This window comes from Ambystoma mexicanum, chromosome 4q, assembly GCF_040938575.1.
Source record: "Ambystoma mexicanum isolate Mex_15411 chromosome 4q, UKY_AmexF1_1, whole genome shotgun sequence".
NCBI classification, from domain to species: Eukaryota; Metazoa; Chordata; class Amphibia; order Caudata; family Ambystomatidae; genus Ambystoma; species Ambystoma mexicanum.
This window is the reverse complement of record NC_090928.1, coordinates 116,911,224-116,929,446: the sequence shown is the minus strand read 5'-3', so window position 1 is coordinate 116,929,446 and position 18,223 is coordinate 116,911,224. Positions and strand designations below refer to the sequence as shown.

Here is an 18,223-nt window from a genome sequence, read left to right as displayed (position 1 = left end):
TAGAGAGCATTCTGTCCTGTCGGAGTAGGGTGTATCCCTGAGGGAGTGCTAAGGAAATGGTGGGGCCCGCAGCATCGTGCAGCCAAGTTTCGGTGATGGCGAGAGCATCCAGATCCAAGTTGGTGAACATGTCGTGAATCTCTGTGGCATGGACTGGTAGAGAGCGAGTATTTATGAGGGCACACTGGAGTGGGATGAGATAGGAAAGTGGTTCAGACTTGAGCACTTTAGGCTTGGGGATAGGTGGGTCTATGCTAGTGTTGGGTGCCACTGAGGGCATATGGTTGGGGGCGTGAGGGGGCAGATATTCTCGCGCACGTAGATTCGGAAGTAGCAAAGACCTTGGTGCATGCCTAGTAGTTTGTTTCTAGAGGACGTGGGTCTAGGACAATTTGCATGCTGGTGAGGTTCGGTTCGCCACCTCAGGCTAGCTAGTCTGACTGCCAACTGGTCTGTTGGGTGGTTGCCTGATGGGGGTGTTGGGGTGTGGGGTATGGGGAGGATACTGAGGAGGGGAGGAAGGAAAGGGATGGGGGAATGTCTTCTGAGTTTGGCAGCCTATGGGTCATGGTGAGCGGCAGTGACTGCTGGGAATGGCAAATATTGAGGCTTGGTCGTTTAGGCGGTGCCTTAACGGATGAAAGAGCGCTCTGAACCATGTCGGTGCGAGGTGCTGGATGTGGATTAGCTAGGTGGGGTGCAGCGGTAATGCTACCTTATGTTGCTTATCTGTGTGAGATCCCTAGGTAGGTAGAGCTAGGCACAGAGTGCCGATAGGAGAACACTGCAGTATCCTGTGGTCTGAGTGGCACAACTTAAAACAGACGTAGTAAAGGTGGCAAATACAAGAGAATCAAAGAATGACTGTTGATAAAGGGCAGTTCCTCTAGGGATGGTATCTCGGTGGCTAGCACTATGTTGTGAGCCCTTTGGCAACAGGTCAACAATACATCAGGCTAAGTGGTGTGCGCTTTACCAACAGGTTAAACAGTACAACACGTTGTGTTGTATGCCCTTTGGCAACAGGTCAACAATACATCAGGCTAAGTGGTATGAGCGTTACCAACAGGTTAACAGTACAACACGTTGTGTTGTGTGTCTTTGACGATAACAAGTTAACCACGCAATATCAGGACAAGATTGCAGTATATGCATGGTATGTAAAGCGGATACAACGTATCCGCAATATCAATGATTTAGTGAGAAACTATCTGCAACCATGGGCAGGAAGGCTATTGAGGGAACTGCCGGACATAGGTACAGAGCGGGCGAGAAGCAATCTCTGGTGTGACAGGGCCACGTGTAGCTATAGGAAAAACAACAGTTACACCTTGGGTTATTGGATGCTTAGTTGGCACAGAGCAGAAGGGTGGGGGCCGGGCTACTCGGTGGGAGAGTTCTGTTATAGCGCGCACTAGCACCCAAACTGCATCCTTATCAGCGGCGCCGGCGACCAAGCGTGGTCCAGTGAGGGAGGGTCGCGGTAGAAGAATGCGGGGATTAGCAGTGAGTTTCAGATATGCTCGAGCACTCAAGGGACACGCTAGAATCAGATGCGACTGATCGAGTGAAGTTAGAGAATGACTTGATAGTACTTGGAGGTCTTGAGGTCCGGGGATAGAGAGATTGTCTGGGCGATGACAATGGCATACTGGGCAGAGTAACTGGCCCACCACCCTAAGGCCTGGACAGGCACAGACAGACCCTTACGCTGAGACCCTTGAGCTGTGCGGCCAGTATCCGCCTTTCGGTTGTGCCGACTGGGCAAAGAAGATGCCGTTGACCAATAAGGGCGTAGGACGTAGTAGGCGGGCAAGCCACTCAGCAGGGCTGGAGGGGCGGCTGCCATTACAAAATAATGCTGGGGTTACGGTAACAGCAGGTATCTCAACAATGGAAGCCGTATAACAAGCATAGGTTCCCTGCAATGTGCACACGGCACACAAAGATGGAATATGGCAGAGATCAAAAGGTACTATAAACCTAGGGGGCAACGGGCGCTTCCCATCTCACCGTCAAGTTGTCAGGTGAATCTAGAAGCTCGCTTCTTCAAAGTGAAGTGCGGCGACAGTCCGGAAGGTGGGAGAGGGCTTCTGCCCTCTCGTGACGATCCTGTAGCAAGTGCGCTTGTTCCACCTTCAGTGTTTGACCGTCGCCAGAGCTGGTCTCCTTATAATGTACCGTTCTTTGCACTCTCTTTACTATGAACAGTGTTAGTTTTCTCATGCCGTGCAGTCAACTCCTTTTGCTCTCTTGGCTTTGCTAGCACTTGATTCAGTTAATGCAATTCATTATATTCATGTGATTCAAAACTTTACTTTCAGTAAAGTTCACAATCTTTTTTCAATCCTTTCAATGTGCCCACGTATTTCCAACTTGTTTTCAATTTGTTGGGTATTCAAAATGCATTTTAACATGCTTTCAGCACCACAGCTCAATGTTCCCCACTCTCTCTGATTAAACTCACCGGTCGGTCTTACGGCTCCTCGAGATTCCTTCCGCTGCCACGAGTTCCTGTTTCTCCTTGTGGGTGCTCGTGTCTTCTCCCTGCGGTCTCCTCGTGGCTAGCGCACACCCAGCAATGCTTCCACAGCGAAGCAGGATACTTGGGACTGCTTCCTTCGGTCCAGGTCGGCCTCCTTTTCACGGCTTGCCACCGGCCTCCAGATTCTTCTGCTACCGCTTCCTGCTGCATATATTCTGCACTGCTTCACGGGCCACAAGCGCTGCTCCTGCCACGCCGCCACACCGGAGACGTCTCTGCACACAGCTGTCTGTGCTTCCACAGCTGGCCATGCCACAGCTGACTCCATTTGCATCGGGGTTACAGTTTTTAAAGCTCCCGCCTCCATTTCGAGTACAAAAAATCTAGACCGCTCATCAGCAAAGCCGCAGTCCTGTGCTGCTCTTGTTGTCTCCTCCTCGTTCCCAGTACTTGGTTGGAGCTGATGTTGATTTGTTGTCATAAAATGAGGATGTGTTTAGTCTCGGGAGTATAGCTCAGGGGCAACGTGCAGGCCTTGGAAGCAAGACGACACGGAGCAACACAGGTTTGATCCCCGGGTCCGTGCGTAGAAACCTCTGGGTATTAAGCATGTTATAAATAACCTATCATACCATAGGTGTCCTATTCTTTGATACAATTTGGGGGAAACTTTAGGGGAGTCACAGTAAACTAACAAAAACCTATGAAGGCTTGCGGGATGGAGGGTTCGTAGTGAAAGGGAAATGGGGGATACCATGTCTCACCTAAGGATGTCCTTTCCCTACTCCCCAGGTCTCCTCCACCCAGGTGATCCCCCCCTTACATATCCACCCCCAGGGTCCGGATCCAAAAGCGGTGGCCTTTACCTGGCCACCTGAGAAAAGGATACCTGGGAAGAAGAAGTGAGGACGTCCTCAAGTTCCTCAGAGGCCCCAAGTCTTTTCAAAGCTTGACTTAAACAAAGGGTACCACCAAATTGAACTGTATGTGCATTCTAGATACATCACTACATTTGCACTCACATAGGTTTGTTCAGGTACAAATGGCTTAGCTTTGGCATCTCGTCAGCTGCCAAGATATTCCTGGAAAGAATACGCAAAGTGATGCAGCATATACACAATTGCTTTAACTATAGTGATGATATGCTAATCTGTGGTTCAACATTTGAACAAAATGATCAGGCACTAGCGCAAGAGTGTGCTGTACTGACGGAGGCAGGTGTCACTCTAAACCTTGAAAAGTGTGCGTTTCACAAATCGTATATGAAATTCTTCAGACACATTTTCTCCCAAATGGGAATGAGTTCCCACCCGGGAAAAATGAAAGCCATTGCTGAAGTGTTACCTGCTGCTGATGTTGCGAAGTTCAATCGTTCTTGGGGATGGACAGCTATTGCAGTAGATAGATAAGGAATTTTGCCACCACAAGCACACAGCTGAGAGACATTACGAAGCAAGTTGCCATATTTCAGTGGCCTCTAACGAGTGAAGAGGCGTTTTGTCAAATCAAGCAGGACATTGTGTCAGCTGATCACATGGCATATTTTGATGCATCCCTATGAACAGAACTGACGGGAAATGCCAGCCCCGTGGGATCAACACAAATCAGGGAGAGAGAGTCTTTGAGAGCAGTATTAAATATGCCAGCAAGAGTGTTTCAGACACAGAAAGGCGATATTCGCAGCATAAAAAAGAAGGATTGGCCATAGTCTGGGCTTGCAAACATTTCCATTTGTTCTTGCTCGGCAAGTTGTTCACGATAGTTACAGATCATCAGGCATTTCCCACCACTTAAGGCAACCCCAGATGCCAGATGCCGCAGAGAATAGATGGGGCCTCTGTCGCCAAGACTATGATTTCAACATTTTTCACAAGCTGGGCAAAGGTAACAACCCATCAGATTTCATGTCTCGTCATCCTTTTCCCAATCAGACATCGAACAAGTTTATAGTGGAAGAATATGTCAACATTCTCACTCAAACACTCCTGGTTTGGCCAAGAACTATAGCCTTCATTGGAGAATGTACACAGCGTGATGACACCTTACTGAAGATGCAAGAGCTGATCGAGTCCAGAAGATGGGGAATCAGTGTTTCCAGAAGGAGCACAGGTGACACATGTTTCGATGACTGATTTGTGCGCATTCAAACAAGTAAAGGATGAACTCTCTAGGTCAACAGATGGGTTAGTCATGAGGGGCACCCCGGTGGCAATTCTCTCTGAACACAAACAGCAAGTCACTGACTTGACACATCACGGGCCTCAGGGTGTGGTTCCCACCAAGCAGCAGATTAGAGATGCGCTTGTTGAACGCACGATTGGAGAGTCACCAGTGTCAAAGCACGATATTGCTAGACAGGCCCAAATTCCTTTAAATGTCTGACTTACCGGATGCAGTGCAGAGCCATGTAGCGATTGACTTTTTTGGACCGTTGAAAGATGGCAAATACTGGCTGGTAGTCATGGACGAGTACAATTCACTGTCGTATAGATGCTTTCTTCTACTGCAGCCAGCACTGTAATTCCGGAACTTGATAACATTTTCAGCATGGGGGATTCCCGACGTGCCCGAGTCAGTTAATGGACTTGCATTCAGTAATCGAGAATTTGCTTGATTCATGCAAGACATGTGAGTTCACCACATGAAGATAACTCCTCTATTGTCTCAGGCCAATGGCATAGCCAATCGATTCATGGGCAGTCTCAAGATGGTGCTTCAGCGAAATGAGTTACGTTCTACATCACACAACCAGGCGCTGTCCAACATGCTGCGGCACTACAGAAACTCGACACACGGAACCACAGGAAAGTGTCCAGCCGACTTGAGGTTTCGAAGTAAAGTGAGAATGCGGCTTCCGCATCTACCCAGTCAGGAAACATTCCTTGGGACAGAATTGTCTGCAGCAGGTCAGTGCATGCAGCAAGACATGAAGCCATATGTTGATCAGCGGCGACATGCTGTGGGATTTTGGATACAAGGAGGAGGTCGGGTGCAAGACTGTCACAGACAATAGAGAAAATCAGACTCCAGATTTGATCCGGCAGCATTCACAGTCTTGCATGTCAAAGGATCAACGACAACGAGGTCTCCTGATCCTGTAATTACCCTGAACGTGTCCCACTTAAAAAATATTTTGAGAGGATGATGGGTGTGATAAGGAGCAAGGGAGTGAAGTGGTGGTGACTAGACGAGAGACATTGGAAAAAGGGAGTCACCACCTGTACCTACCAGAGCACTCAAATGCATCAAAAGGCCTGTGTGCCTTATTGAAGAATTGTAGAGCTTTGGATAGTCAAAAGGAACATCTCCAGTTTGTTTGGCCGGGGGTGATGTGTCCTGGCGAACATACTTTTAATGCGTGGCATGCGTTACTGACGCGATCAATGATGTGACGGATGAGATGCCAAATGAAATGGGGATGTTGGGTGCCTGTGCTGGAAGGGAAATGCAGCACGCCAGGATTCACACGCCGAGAATGACAGCAGTTCACTTCACACTTGGCTCTGTGTATTTTTCCCACCGAATGGTTACCATCCCCAAAAGACTGGGGTGCTAAAGCTGGAGACTAGATGTCTGGGTGGCACAGGACATAAAGAATCCCCAATTTATTTTGTTTTATTCTGTCCCTTATATGGGTCGCCAATACTTCATTTTGTTTTAGGCCAAGATTAATGGAAAAAGATTGTTAAATCAGCATTGTTATTATCAGTTGTGCAAACTTGTACCGCGGTAGCAAATATTTAAATTGCACTACACATTTGAATTAAGATTCTGTTATTAAAGTGTGGTCTGGTAAGCAGTATTTAATATGTTTGGAGTTTTTTTCAACATTCCGATTATACCCGATATTACCAATGAATGAAAAATGAAATGTGTATCTTTGGCATTATATGAGTTTATGACACTTGCCAACAACAAAGCATTTTACTTACAAGGGGCTGATGGTAGGTGTTGCCCACATGATGCTGTAACGTGCACCATTAATGCCTGAGCGCTATGAATGAGCAGAGAGTGGGGGACATGGACAAAGAGCGAGAATATGTTTAACAATATCTGAATGCCATAAGCTCCTTTCAACAATCATGGCATTCTTTTTTGGCTCCCACTAGTTAATGATCTAGCCAAAACTAAAAATGAGATTAGTTGTACACGCATATACACCAACGTGTATTCATAGAAGCTTGAAGTAATAATTTCACACCAAGGGTAAAGGGAGTTGGCAGTATTGGAGAAGCTAAGAATGACAGACCAGGGAGGAGCAGTTATGCTGCAGTTAGTTATCCTTCCCAATGCCCTAAAGTTTGCACCAGATGCATACCTACCTAAAGCGATGAGGGTGAAAGAGTACACATCAGAAGTACCCTAACAGGATAAATAGTGCAATACATCAACAGTGAGAATACTCAGGCAAGGGAGGAGAAGTGACACACAAAGTATGGGCAAATGGGAACAGCTGCTGCATGGGGGATTAGTCAGGGCGCGTGTATGAGAGAGTTAAGCGGAAGCGTCTGATGTATTACTACAATGGTGTGCTTTGGGGCATTTACCACTTACAATTAATTATGGAATTAAGAAGAATGATACAATGGACTCCTGACATTAATTATCTCTTCCTTTTTATTGTTAATCGTCTCTGTTTAATATGGCAGATAATCATGAATTGTTGAAGACAGTCGGGAGTATGAGCATATGAAAAAATTGCCTTTGTAGTTCTTTTAATGCTGAATATGAAATGTGGAGTTATTCTAAAGAAAGCTGTAAATGTCACCCTCAATGTAATTAGGTCAATAAACAAAAGTAAAACTAAACAAAAACAAAATAGGTTCATGGAATTCACTTTCTTTTTGGCCACACAATTAGCAACCACAAATCGAAATGGGTAGGTAAGCGTTGGAGTGATTTAATTTAAATATTAGTGACCATTCGAGGCACTAGTTAACAGTTATAACATTAGCAGTTCGTATCTGCTTTCAGATCTTCATTTCCACTGGACGTTTTATAGAGATTAGGAGAAAACTCAATTAAACACTGTGTGGGACTTTGCGCATAATCAGCATTCTGCCTACAATTTGCCAGGTACTTTCTAGTAAAATGCACTGTCACTTGGGATGTGGATATGCTCACCAAGTGCCATTTATGCAAATCTGCACTTGTATTTAACAATATTGTGGACCCTTTACTCATTATATATTATTTTCTCTTCCTTTACCCCATCCCCTCTCTCCCTGCTCTTTCCACTTTGGATTTTGGTTTTGCATTGAAATGCATTAATATAAATGGACAAACAACCTTATTTCATGTTTTGTTGTATACATCTCACCAATGTTAACTCTTTGGACAACTAAAATGTATTACTGGGTTTTACTTAGTCAATTACAGACTTATACGCCCTGAGGGCGGCCCGGTTAGGGTTGAAACACGTGTTGGCGTTTTTTCTAATGTAACTTTGTTTTGTGATTTTTGTTGTTGCAACTTCGCAAGAAGGCGATCTTTCTGATGTTACTTGGCATTTTTTTTCTGATGCAACTTTGTATTGTGGTCTTTTCTGTTGCAACGTCGCAAGAAGGCAATTTTTCTGATGTAACCTCATATTGCGTTTTTTTTTGCAAAATTCCAAGGGTTGGAATAAGTGTATGTTATATTTGCATATGATTTTTGAACAGATTGCCTAATAACACAATTTGCAACCAAAAAGTGGCTCTTTCACAGTTCTTTTGCACCATTTACATGCTGACAGTGAGGACTCTCAAGTGTTTTGACACTAAACAAAAATAGGTTTGTTGAGTCTGCTGGGAGAACTTTCTAAACCAATGTGAAAAACCACTGGGATATAAGGTGCTTCACAGAGCTGACCTGCATAAAAGGAGATGGGAAACTAAGGTACCTGCATTCTTAAGGAAAAGACTATCAATAAGGGGCAAGCAGTTACCAGCGGCGAATACAGTGCAAAGCAATTGCCTCCACCTTTGATGCAGCAGGAACCTCAAACATTTTATTCTCACGCATACAGCATGCTTACATTACGATCCAATGCATACAAGGGAAAAGAGAAAATGAGAATGTGCTGCACTCCAGATATTAAAAGTTAGAGGTTATGTAATGGTGTAACCATGTGAAACTACGCACTAGCCATGCATTAGACAGAGGATATGGAATGTCAGGTGGAAAAATCATAGATGCACGCTAGTATGGCCAAAGGCTTTCAAATGTGTATCCAAATATCCTGAGATGTACTGATAACAAACAGCAGTTTTAATTTAGTTTATGAAGGGGGCTAAATTCTACAAGAACATGCCCAATGCATTTCGGTGTATTACCATTGTTTGGGGGCAGATTTTTTTCTAAACAAAAACAAAAAAGGGACTCAGTATTAGCTGAAGTGCAGTACAAAAACTCTCAAAGAGAGCAGAGCAGTAGAGTCCAACTTAAAAAGAGCAAAAGCTGAAGCATGGAGTGTGCAGCCAGATGTGGTTTGAACACCTGCATCGTTCGAGAGCCACGAGGGTTCGCGAAAGATGTGGGAGAGCAGTTAGCACCGGTGGTTCCAGGCGCGGTAGTGCAGCCGTGCCTGGGGGTCGTCCACGATCTGCTGTCCGCCTCGTCATTTCCTATCTTGGTGACGAGCGGCCTGTCGAGAGGCGCAGCGTTGGTGGAGACCAGGGTAGTTGCAGATGCACTGTGCAGCAGCGCAGAGTGGTGGAGGCCCCTGAGTGGCCTTTCCGAGGTCTGGGGCTGCAGCTCTCATGGCGTGTCAGTGTGGGTCCCTCTCGACACAGGAGTGCCGTTTTTGGGGCACAGTTCGCGCTGAGGCGAGTCTTCAGCTGGTGGCCATTCAAAGGTATGACACGCACTGGAGGAAAGGACCCTCGAGCGTGCTGTGCATGTGGCCATCTTTGTGGTGGCAGGCAGTTCATCATCACTCTCATCTTCCTTGTCCCAGTACTTTTGGCAGTGGTTTTGCATCGCATGCATCTTCCTCATCGCAGTACTTTTGCAACAGTTTTGTCTTAAGTGGTGTGCAGGGGTGAAGCGGAGGAAACAATGCAAAATGTGCCTGCCCACTGTCCTTTCCTCAACTCCCCAGGAGATCCTTCAATTCCGTGGGAGCAGTGAACAGATTACTTTCAAGTGTATCTCAGGGCCATTAGGCTCCATATAAATGTTATGGCAGGCGAAAGACCCTACCCTGGCGCAGGCCATTGAAATGGCTAGGTCGATGGAATTGCGGGCCAAGTGTATGAAAGCAGTCCAACTTGAGTCCACTGCTCAGAAAGTAAAAACGATAGAGAATGGAGACAACGATAGCGATGACATCACTGAGGCTTTAGTCAAGGAGGGATCGGTGTCTGCACCACGACACAAGTTGAGTTCACATGACAAACTGAAAAGTGACAAGTCTACTCCTGGAACTTTACAAGGGGCAGGTGCTTGTACTCAAGGAACTCATCCTCAATGGAGATGTCATAAGTGTGGGAACACCAGTCACCGGAATTGTGAAAGAGAGTAGCCAGCTGCTACTGCAGAGTGCTTCTGGTGGGGCACGATCGACACTATGGTAACATGTGCAAGAGCGCCAAGGGGAGGAACAGTATTAGAGCCCTTGGAGAAACAGGGGGGCCCAGCAGCCTACTTACGATCTCAGATGTTGACCACGTCCAAATACTTACTGTCGGCTCTCCAGGTAACAGAGGGCAGTGGGTGCACATGGATACTGATGACATTCATTTGGATGAAATGGTAGATACTGGTTCACCGTACACAATAGTAGATGCCCACGTATTTGTGCATGAGTTGAAAGGACAGCTTCATGAGTTCAGACATTCTCATGTGAGGGACACAGTGTATGGCAAGAGTCAAGTTGCAAGCTACTAGCCAGCCAAAAAAAGTAATTTGCCACCTCAAGTATATACATATGTACAGCACACCATTTAATAACCGTCAAGAATCAAATATCACTAGCAAATGGATAGTGGCAAGTGCACACTTTGCCCCCTGATACAAATATTATAATGCTGATGTTTTCAAAAGTAAACATTATTTTGTATATATTTGTTTTTTAACTTGGTGGTTTAGCAAAGTTTATATAACAAAGGTATGGTGACCATTTACTAAAAATCAGTCGAAAAAGAAAACACATCAAACATTTGTAAAAATAGTGCAACTAGGATTGTGGACATCCATCGGAAGCAAACATATCTAAAAAAAAAAGACCCATATTTTGCACAGCTTGGAGGTGAGGGATTCATGGGTTATTCTGGTCAGTGTTGCAGTCACTCACCACGTTGTTTGTGTTTGGTGGCATGTTTAATATAGTGCAATACTATGCATAATCTTTACTCATGGTTTAGACAGAGGTTTAGTGCACAGCTATTCTATTTAATGATCAAATTAGTACTGAATAGACTTGTTTTTGAATTCCAATGTTGGCCAGTCCCTCTTTACTATTTATCGTAGTGTATTTGTTTGTTCGATGCGGCACGCATTTTAAAAGATCAATGTCTCTTAGTGTAATGTACCTGCATGAGTTATAAAAATAGTCTCCTGACAGTTCCTCTACGTCACCAGTTCCAAATGGATCAGCATGTTAAAATCGGATTGTTTGCAACAATGAGGACCAATATCATTGTTGTTCTCTAAACTGTGGCAACACGCTAAATTGGTTTGCATAAACAATTCAGTACTTGTAAAGAAATCTGTCAACTAATCCAAGCATAACTTCGCTGTATGATGCCCTTCTCTTCCTGCCATGTTTGCATTCTCTTCTTAAATCTCGCATTCTCATGTATTCTCATGTGAAATACTCGATTCACGCTGCAGAACTACGATAAATACTGAGACTTCTGAAATAAAAAACACAGTAAAGCAAAACTCTTCTACACAAATGTCAAGCCCCAAAAGAGACAACGTGCAGAATGACAAATGTTTAACTACTCATTAAGTATTTATATTAGCATTCTATTATGCTTTAAATGAAAGATGGGTAAGTTGTACATCAGAAATTATGCCCATTTATTCATAAATAGGTCCAACAGAACACTAGAGATTAACAGATATAAGACCTCATTATGAGTGTGGCGGTCCAGAATTAAGGGTGCAGGTAGCAGCGACCGGCACTCATTCCGGACTGCCACACTACAAGTCCGCGGGCAGAGGCCATTGCGCCCGGTAGATCAGACCTGCCGGGCGCAACACCACTCGCCCGCAGAGTTTTCACGGAAGCACCAGCACCATTACCAACATCGCCTGTGCTTCCATCTCCCCATTCCCATGGAGTCCTTGTGTACCGGCGCATTATAAATGCCATGTCATATGGGGCTCCATGGGAATGGGGATTGACATTTACCAGCGCTTGACCTCCCGCTGGGAGTTGTAATGTCCCGGTGGCACCGGGAAGTCAGACGCCGATGAAGAGTTACGAGTCTGGCGGCAACCCGCCGGAAGCACAAGCAGGGTTACCGCTGGACTCGTAATGAGGCCCATAGTCATGCCTATACCAAACAATGCATGCATATGTTGAGAAACAGAGAGCGAGTGTTCAAAAGCAAGATGGTGACCTAGATGGTCCTATAGACAAACAAGATGACATGCATTACTCCCCGTAATAGCATTTCTGATGGTTGTATCTGCTTAGATTCACATGCTGTGCATATAGTCCAACATCTAGTGGTAATTGCAGAGTATTGCATCTTTCTTTCGAAGATCAAAATGGACGTCGACATGGGCGTGACTAACACTATCCCTAACGTGACGTGTAGTGTACACAAAATCCCTCACGTGTCGAGGTCCCTCTGATTGCATTTTTTCTGCCGTGAGGGAGCCTTCTAGTCAGCGTGATAGAGAAGGTGTAAGAAGTCTACGTTCCTTCTACTCCACAAGGGGAAGAAGGGTGGGTGCATGTGAATCTAAGCGGATACAACCATCAGAAATGCTATTACGGTGAGTAATGCATGTCTTCTCTTGTGGATCTGCTTAGAATCACAAGCTCTGCATAGACTAGTGAGCAGTGCCCAGAGATGGCGGTGGGATGTGTCAAGGAACAGTAGCAGAGAGATGTCTTAGCACTGTTTGTCCCACCTGAGAATCAGACCAGAGTGTGTATACAGGCAGTAGTGTTGTGTAAAGGTGTCTACAGAACTCCAGGTTGCTGCTTTGCAAATGGAATCTAGAGGAACATTTGCAATGAATGCTATGGTAGCCCCTGTGCCCCGGGTAAAGTGTGCGTTAGGCATGAAGGATAGATCTCTCTTGGCAAGAGTGTAACACAGTGTGATGCATTTTACAATCCACTTGAAAATAGCTGATTTAGAGACAGGGTCCCCTTCTCTACCAGCTGCCACTGAAATGAAGAACTGGTTTGTTTTCCTTAGTGGCTTTGTCTTTTCCAGTAAATAACCACCCTCCTTACATCCAGTGTGTGGAGGCTTCTTTCTGCCACGTTAGTGGGATTTTGGAAAAAGGTGGGTAGTTCTATGGACTGGTTTACATGGAACTTTTGAGATAAATTTGGGCGCAAAGCATGGATGTGTGTGCAAAAACCACCTTGTCTTTGTGATTGCGACGAGTGGGTTCTGAACTGAAAGGGTCTACAGTTCACGAACACTCCTTATAGAGGTGATTGGCACCAAAAAGGCGTTCTTGTAGGTGCGTGCTTTAGGGCTAGCCTTGGGAATTGTACAATCGGACCGAAAACAAAAAGGTCTGACCGTACAAAAAGTCCAGAAAATGCTACCACCAAAAGTTCGAACATCAAAAGTTCGAACATCAAAAGTTCGAACCTTTGGTGGTAGCATTGTAGGTAAGTATTAAAAAAAAGACTGCGTGGGTGTCCCCCACAATACCCCCCTCACTATACTGCGTGGTATAGTGAGCGGGGGCTGCGGGGGAAACCACTGCAGCTCCCGAAAAAAGATAAAAAATAAATGACCCTGAGGCGCCGGTTCCCAATCACGGAAGTGAAAAGGAACTTTCGCTGCAGGGACACAGCGCGACGCAATGACAGGTAAGTGGGGTGTGGGTATGTTGGGGGTGTGGGTGGGGGGGCGTGGGGGGTGTGTCATGGGTGTGGGTATGTAGGGGTTTTGTACGTGTGGTCGCATGGGAAATGTACAAACCTTTTGTGGTTCGTACATTTCACATGCAAACTTTTCGGCTGTGGTAAAATCATCCGCGGTCAGATCACGTAGATCCTAGCCTTGTGCTATGGTTCAAAGGGAGGTCCCATTAGTCTGGTAAGAACAACATTCAGCTGTCATCCGGGAGCTGGGTTGGAGATAGGGAGATGAAGTCTCTTTACCCTTTCCATAAAGGCTTTAATTACAGGAATTTCCCACCATGAAACCTTGCTCTGGGACGTGATGTACGCCGAAAGCGCGGCTAGTGGACTTTTAAAGAATCGAAAACCAGTCCTGAATCAAACAGATGAGTTAGGTAAAGGACAATATCTTTAGGTGAGCAATCAATAGGATTATTGCGCTTGGCATTACACCAGATAACAAAGCGCTTCCACTTGCTGGAGTAGCAATATCCGGTGGTAGGTTTCTGTGCCTCGCTGAGTATGTCCATGCATCTCTGAGTGTTTGAAGGCATGATATGGTATGATATGATATGGCATTTGTAACTCGCCTATACACAAGTGTTTCAAGGCGCGACGAGGCAGGGAGGGGGGAACAAGGGGAAGACAGACAACGATCCTACTAGGCCAGGTGTCATTCAGACCGCGCAAGTGCAGGGGTAGGGGGAAGGGAAAAAGTGCAAGGGGAATAAGTAGAATAGAAATAAAATAATAAATAAATAGGGCCAGCTGGTGGCAAGTGCAAGGTAAGTGCAGACAAGTTCTGGTGAGGGGGGGGGGGGGCTGTATTGATACAGAGACAGTCCCGCAGTGCAGGGGTTGCCAGGGAGGCAGTGCAAGTGAAGAGTGACTGGGCCCAGGACCGAGGTCGGTGACAGTGGCCCAGTTGCAGAATCTGTGCAGTTTTGGTGAAGAATTTAACAGGGGAGAGGGAGAGAGAAAGCAGAAGTGAAGAGGAAGGTCTTGAGGTGCTTCCGGAACCGGAGATGGTTCTCCTCAAGTTTCAGGGAGGCAGAAGAGATCAGAGCATCAAGAGTGTGCCCTGCAGAATGAGTAGGCCCAGACGGGAGAATAGAGAGTGAGAGAGAGTCGCAGAGGTCACGAAAGAGTCCAGTGGGGGGACAGGAGGCATCTAGGTGGATGTTGAAGTCACCAAGAAAGAGGAGTTGAGTGGTAGAGGACAGGAGTGAGGAGGAGAGGTCAGCCCACTCAGAGAGGAAGGAGGAAATTTGACCAGGTGGCCGATAGATAGTAGCCACCGTAAGGGAATGGCTAGGAGAGAGAGAGAGAGAGTCGGCAGACAAGACATTCTAAAGAGGAGTAGGTCTGCGTGGGAGTGACAGTGGCAGGAATCCACTCAGGGAAAATAAGGGCAACACCCCCCCCTGCACGGTTGGGCCTGGGCACAGAGAGGATCTTGTAACCTTCAGGTAGCAGTGTGTCAAAGCTCGTGACAGAGCTGGCTGTGAACCATGTCTCAGTGAGACCGAGGACGTCAAGGTCCAGTTCCTCAAGAAGGCGACAGATATCGGATGAATGCTTGATGGCAGGGCGAGAGTTAAGAGTGGCAAAGTGGAGAAGGTTGCCATCCTTGAAGGACTTCTGGGGAGGGGTACAGATCAGGGGTACGCCCTGCGGAGGTGTAGAAGAAGGAGGTGAAGAGGGAGTGCGAGAGGGGGCAGAGAGGGAGGGTAGAGGCAAGGTAGCCGAAGACAGGGGGGGGACAGCAGGGGAGGAAAGGAAGTTTATGAGGCGAGGGAAGCGTCTATCAAAGAGGTGAAGGTTGGCCTGAGGGCCTTGGACCAAGACGGTCCCATTAGCGTAGACATTAATGATGGCCTTAGAGGAGCGGAAGGGGGCCAAGAGGACATCCCAATGGGTGCCACCATTAATGGGAAAAAAGGAAAAAGGAGAGAGCACAGAGACCATATGAAGGGTCCATAGGTCAGATGAAGGCACGAAAAAGAGGATGTCAGTGAGAGTTTCCTTAGAGCAGGCACTAGTGTAGGTGTCAGCGATAGGGAGGCCTGGGTTGGAGACCAGGATGTCCTTTTTAAACTTTTTCCTACCAGATTTAGTGAGGAGAGCAGGATAGTCAATAGAGAAGCAGTTAGAGAAGATAGGCGAGATAGAGAGCACCATGGAGTAGGAGGGAGTGTGGGGGCGGGAAGACAGACGATACGAGAAGCACGCAGGCAGGACGTGAGCGGCAAGCCCAAGTTTACCATATTTCAGAACAGTAAATGAGTATTAGGTACAGAGGCCACCTAAGTTAGAGAATCCTGCGAGGGGAGAAAAAACCCAAGTTTACCTCAACTGTGGAACAACGTGGTAGTGGAACAACATAAATGTAGTGTCTCTCCCTGATCTTGGGACAGCATGTTGTGCGTGCACAGCAGCTGCTGGGGAGCGGAGACTGACATTGCCATGAGATGGGAGAACCAAGGCTGGCTGGCCCAGATAGGGGCTATCAGGATCATTGTGACTGGTTCTTGGTGCATCTTGTGCACTATTCTGTTGAGAAGGGGAATCAGGGGGGGAAAAGCGTAGACAAATCTCCCAGACCATGTTAGCCAGAGACCGTTCGCCTTGGAGCGGTTCTGTGGGTAACTGGAGGTGTAATCTGGGCATTGGGCATTTTCCAGAGTGGTGAATAAGTCGTTCTCTGGGAAGCCCCATTCTGCGAAGACGTTGAGTAAAATGTCCTCTTCTAGCCGCCACACATGCTCTACGGGTAGGGGGGGGGAAGTCTCTGCTAAGTACGTCTGCCAGAAGATTGAGTTCCCCTGGAACATCATGTGAGAGAAGGAACATGTGTTTGAGTACCCACTTGCAGATGTTTTGGGACAGTTTGGACACCCCTAGAGAGTGAGTGCCCCCTTGTTTGTTTATGCAGTACATGGTCGTAGTACTGTCTGTGAGGACTAGGACAGTTTTCTCCGGGAGGTGTCTCTGGAAGGCCTTCAGGGCCTTCAACACCGCTAGCAGTTCCAACAGGTTGATGTGATTGGACGCTACAGCTGGAGACCACACGTAGTGCGCCGTCCGTTGAAGGAGGTGAGCCCCCCCCTCCCCATAAGAGATGCACCTGTGGAGAGTGGCTTCTACTGCGGGGGAGGTGAAGGTTTTCCCCTGCAGGAGGTTTACCCTTGATCACCACTACAGAGTCTGACACCACTGGCTCGAGAGCCACTCTTGCATGGGGCACATGTGAAGACGAGCGTGAGGAACTAGGTAGATGTAGGAAGCCAACAACCCCATCAGTCGCATGGCTTTGCGTTCGGTCACCTGGTAACTGGCTACATAGTGAGGTATCCCCTCCCAGACATGGATGAATGAAGACAAGCGACTTCCGAACGGGGAAGTGTGGGAAGGGACCTGTACCGGCAAGTCACTTTGAGGTGGAGGTCGAGGAGCCTCTAGGAGTAGAGTTTCTGCCTATACCCCTGCCTGTATGAGAGCCTCTTTGCTGGTATTGGAAGTTACCGGAGGTAGCCCCCTGAGCTGTATTGCCCGTGGGGCGAGCGGGAGAAGGATTGGCCACGAAAGGACCCGTGTGCGTTAGACCCTGGTAAACGGGTTTAGCCGTTATCTGGCTAAGTGACTTAAGAGTCTCGTGACCTTTCTTTGCATCTCTAGGGCGTCATCAACCGCCTTCCCAAAAAAGGTTGGAATCCTCAACTTGCTTGTTAATTAGAGACGCCTGAGTTTTGAGTTTGAACCCAGAGTTTTTCAACCAGGCATGCCTTTTAAGTAGGGTTCCCTGGCTGAGGTTGTGTCCAGCGGTTTCGGCCGAGTCCAGTGTGTTCTTCAGTATAGTTTGGGTTACGTGTCTGCCTTCAGCCACGGCCGCCACCAGGCGTGATCGAGTGGGTTCTGGAATATCCTGAAGACCATCCTGCACTAGGCCCCACTGAACATCATTGTAGCTCGCCAGGATCGTGGTGTTATTTGCGATCCTTGTGGAGTAGGCCCAGAGGCGGTGACCCGCTTACCCAGGGCATAATGATTCTTGCAGTCTTTGTCCAGAGGGGACTCTGCTGAGGACAGTGGAACCCCTGCCCTCTTCCGAGTGGCTGTAATGACCAAGGAGTCTGGTGTGGCATGACCCCTGATGTAGAGGGATTTGGAGGGTGTTGGGCAAAATAATTTCTCCACCCGGGGGTTGACTGCCGTTTAAGAGACGGGACAGCAAAGAAGGGGTCAGGTGCCTTTTTATAGAATTTAGTAAAGGGATGGCTTGGCTAACCAGAGCCTTTTCCTTGAGGATGTCCTCCACAAAGTCTGTGTCTGGAGTGGCTCTGTGCATTGCAATTTTAAAATGGTCGGCTGCTCTTTTTAAAATGGAGTTGAACAGCATCCGGTCATCAACAGGAGACAAATCTCTTTGTGGAGGAGTAGTAGGGGGATATAGACAGATGATGCTCGGGTCAGCGGTATGCGTCAGTATATGCCAAGATCCCCGGTCCTCCGCCTGATCCCAGTCTGGGTCCTGATCGGCTGGGTCTTGATCAAAGAGGTCAAACCCTTCATAAGACTCCTCCTGGTTCGGGTCATCTGGGACATCCAAGATTGGGGTTTCTGCAATTTAGAGGGGATGGGGCAGGAGTATACTTCCCTAGGTCTCTTCAAGGGTACATTATATTGGTCTGAAAAGTCAATGAATT

The 18,223-nt window shown here is 47.1% G+C and overlaps 1 protein-coding gene across 7 annotated transcripts in view; it reads right to left on the bottom strand.

The window, feature by feature from the left end:
• Positions 1 to 18,223, bottom strand: part of LOC138467522 (zinc finger protein 568-like) — a 779,018-nt gene that overhangs the window by 525,484 nt on the left and 235,311 nt on the right. Inside the window, exon 1 of one of the 7 annotated variants that reach the window (XM_069607620.1) lies at positions 4,873 to 9,317. The exons of the other annotated variants lie outside the window; for them this stretch is intronic. Coding sequence (XP_069463721.1) covers positions 4,873 to 5,113 — 241 coding nt within the window. The 5' untranslated portion in view covers positions 5,114 to 9,317. Of the gene's footprint in view, positions 1 to 4,872; positions 9,318 to 18,223 lie in introns of those variants that run through there. 7 annotated transcript variants of the gene reach the window in all.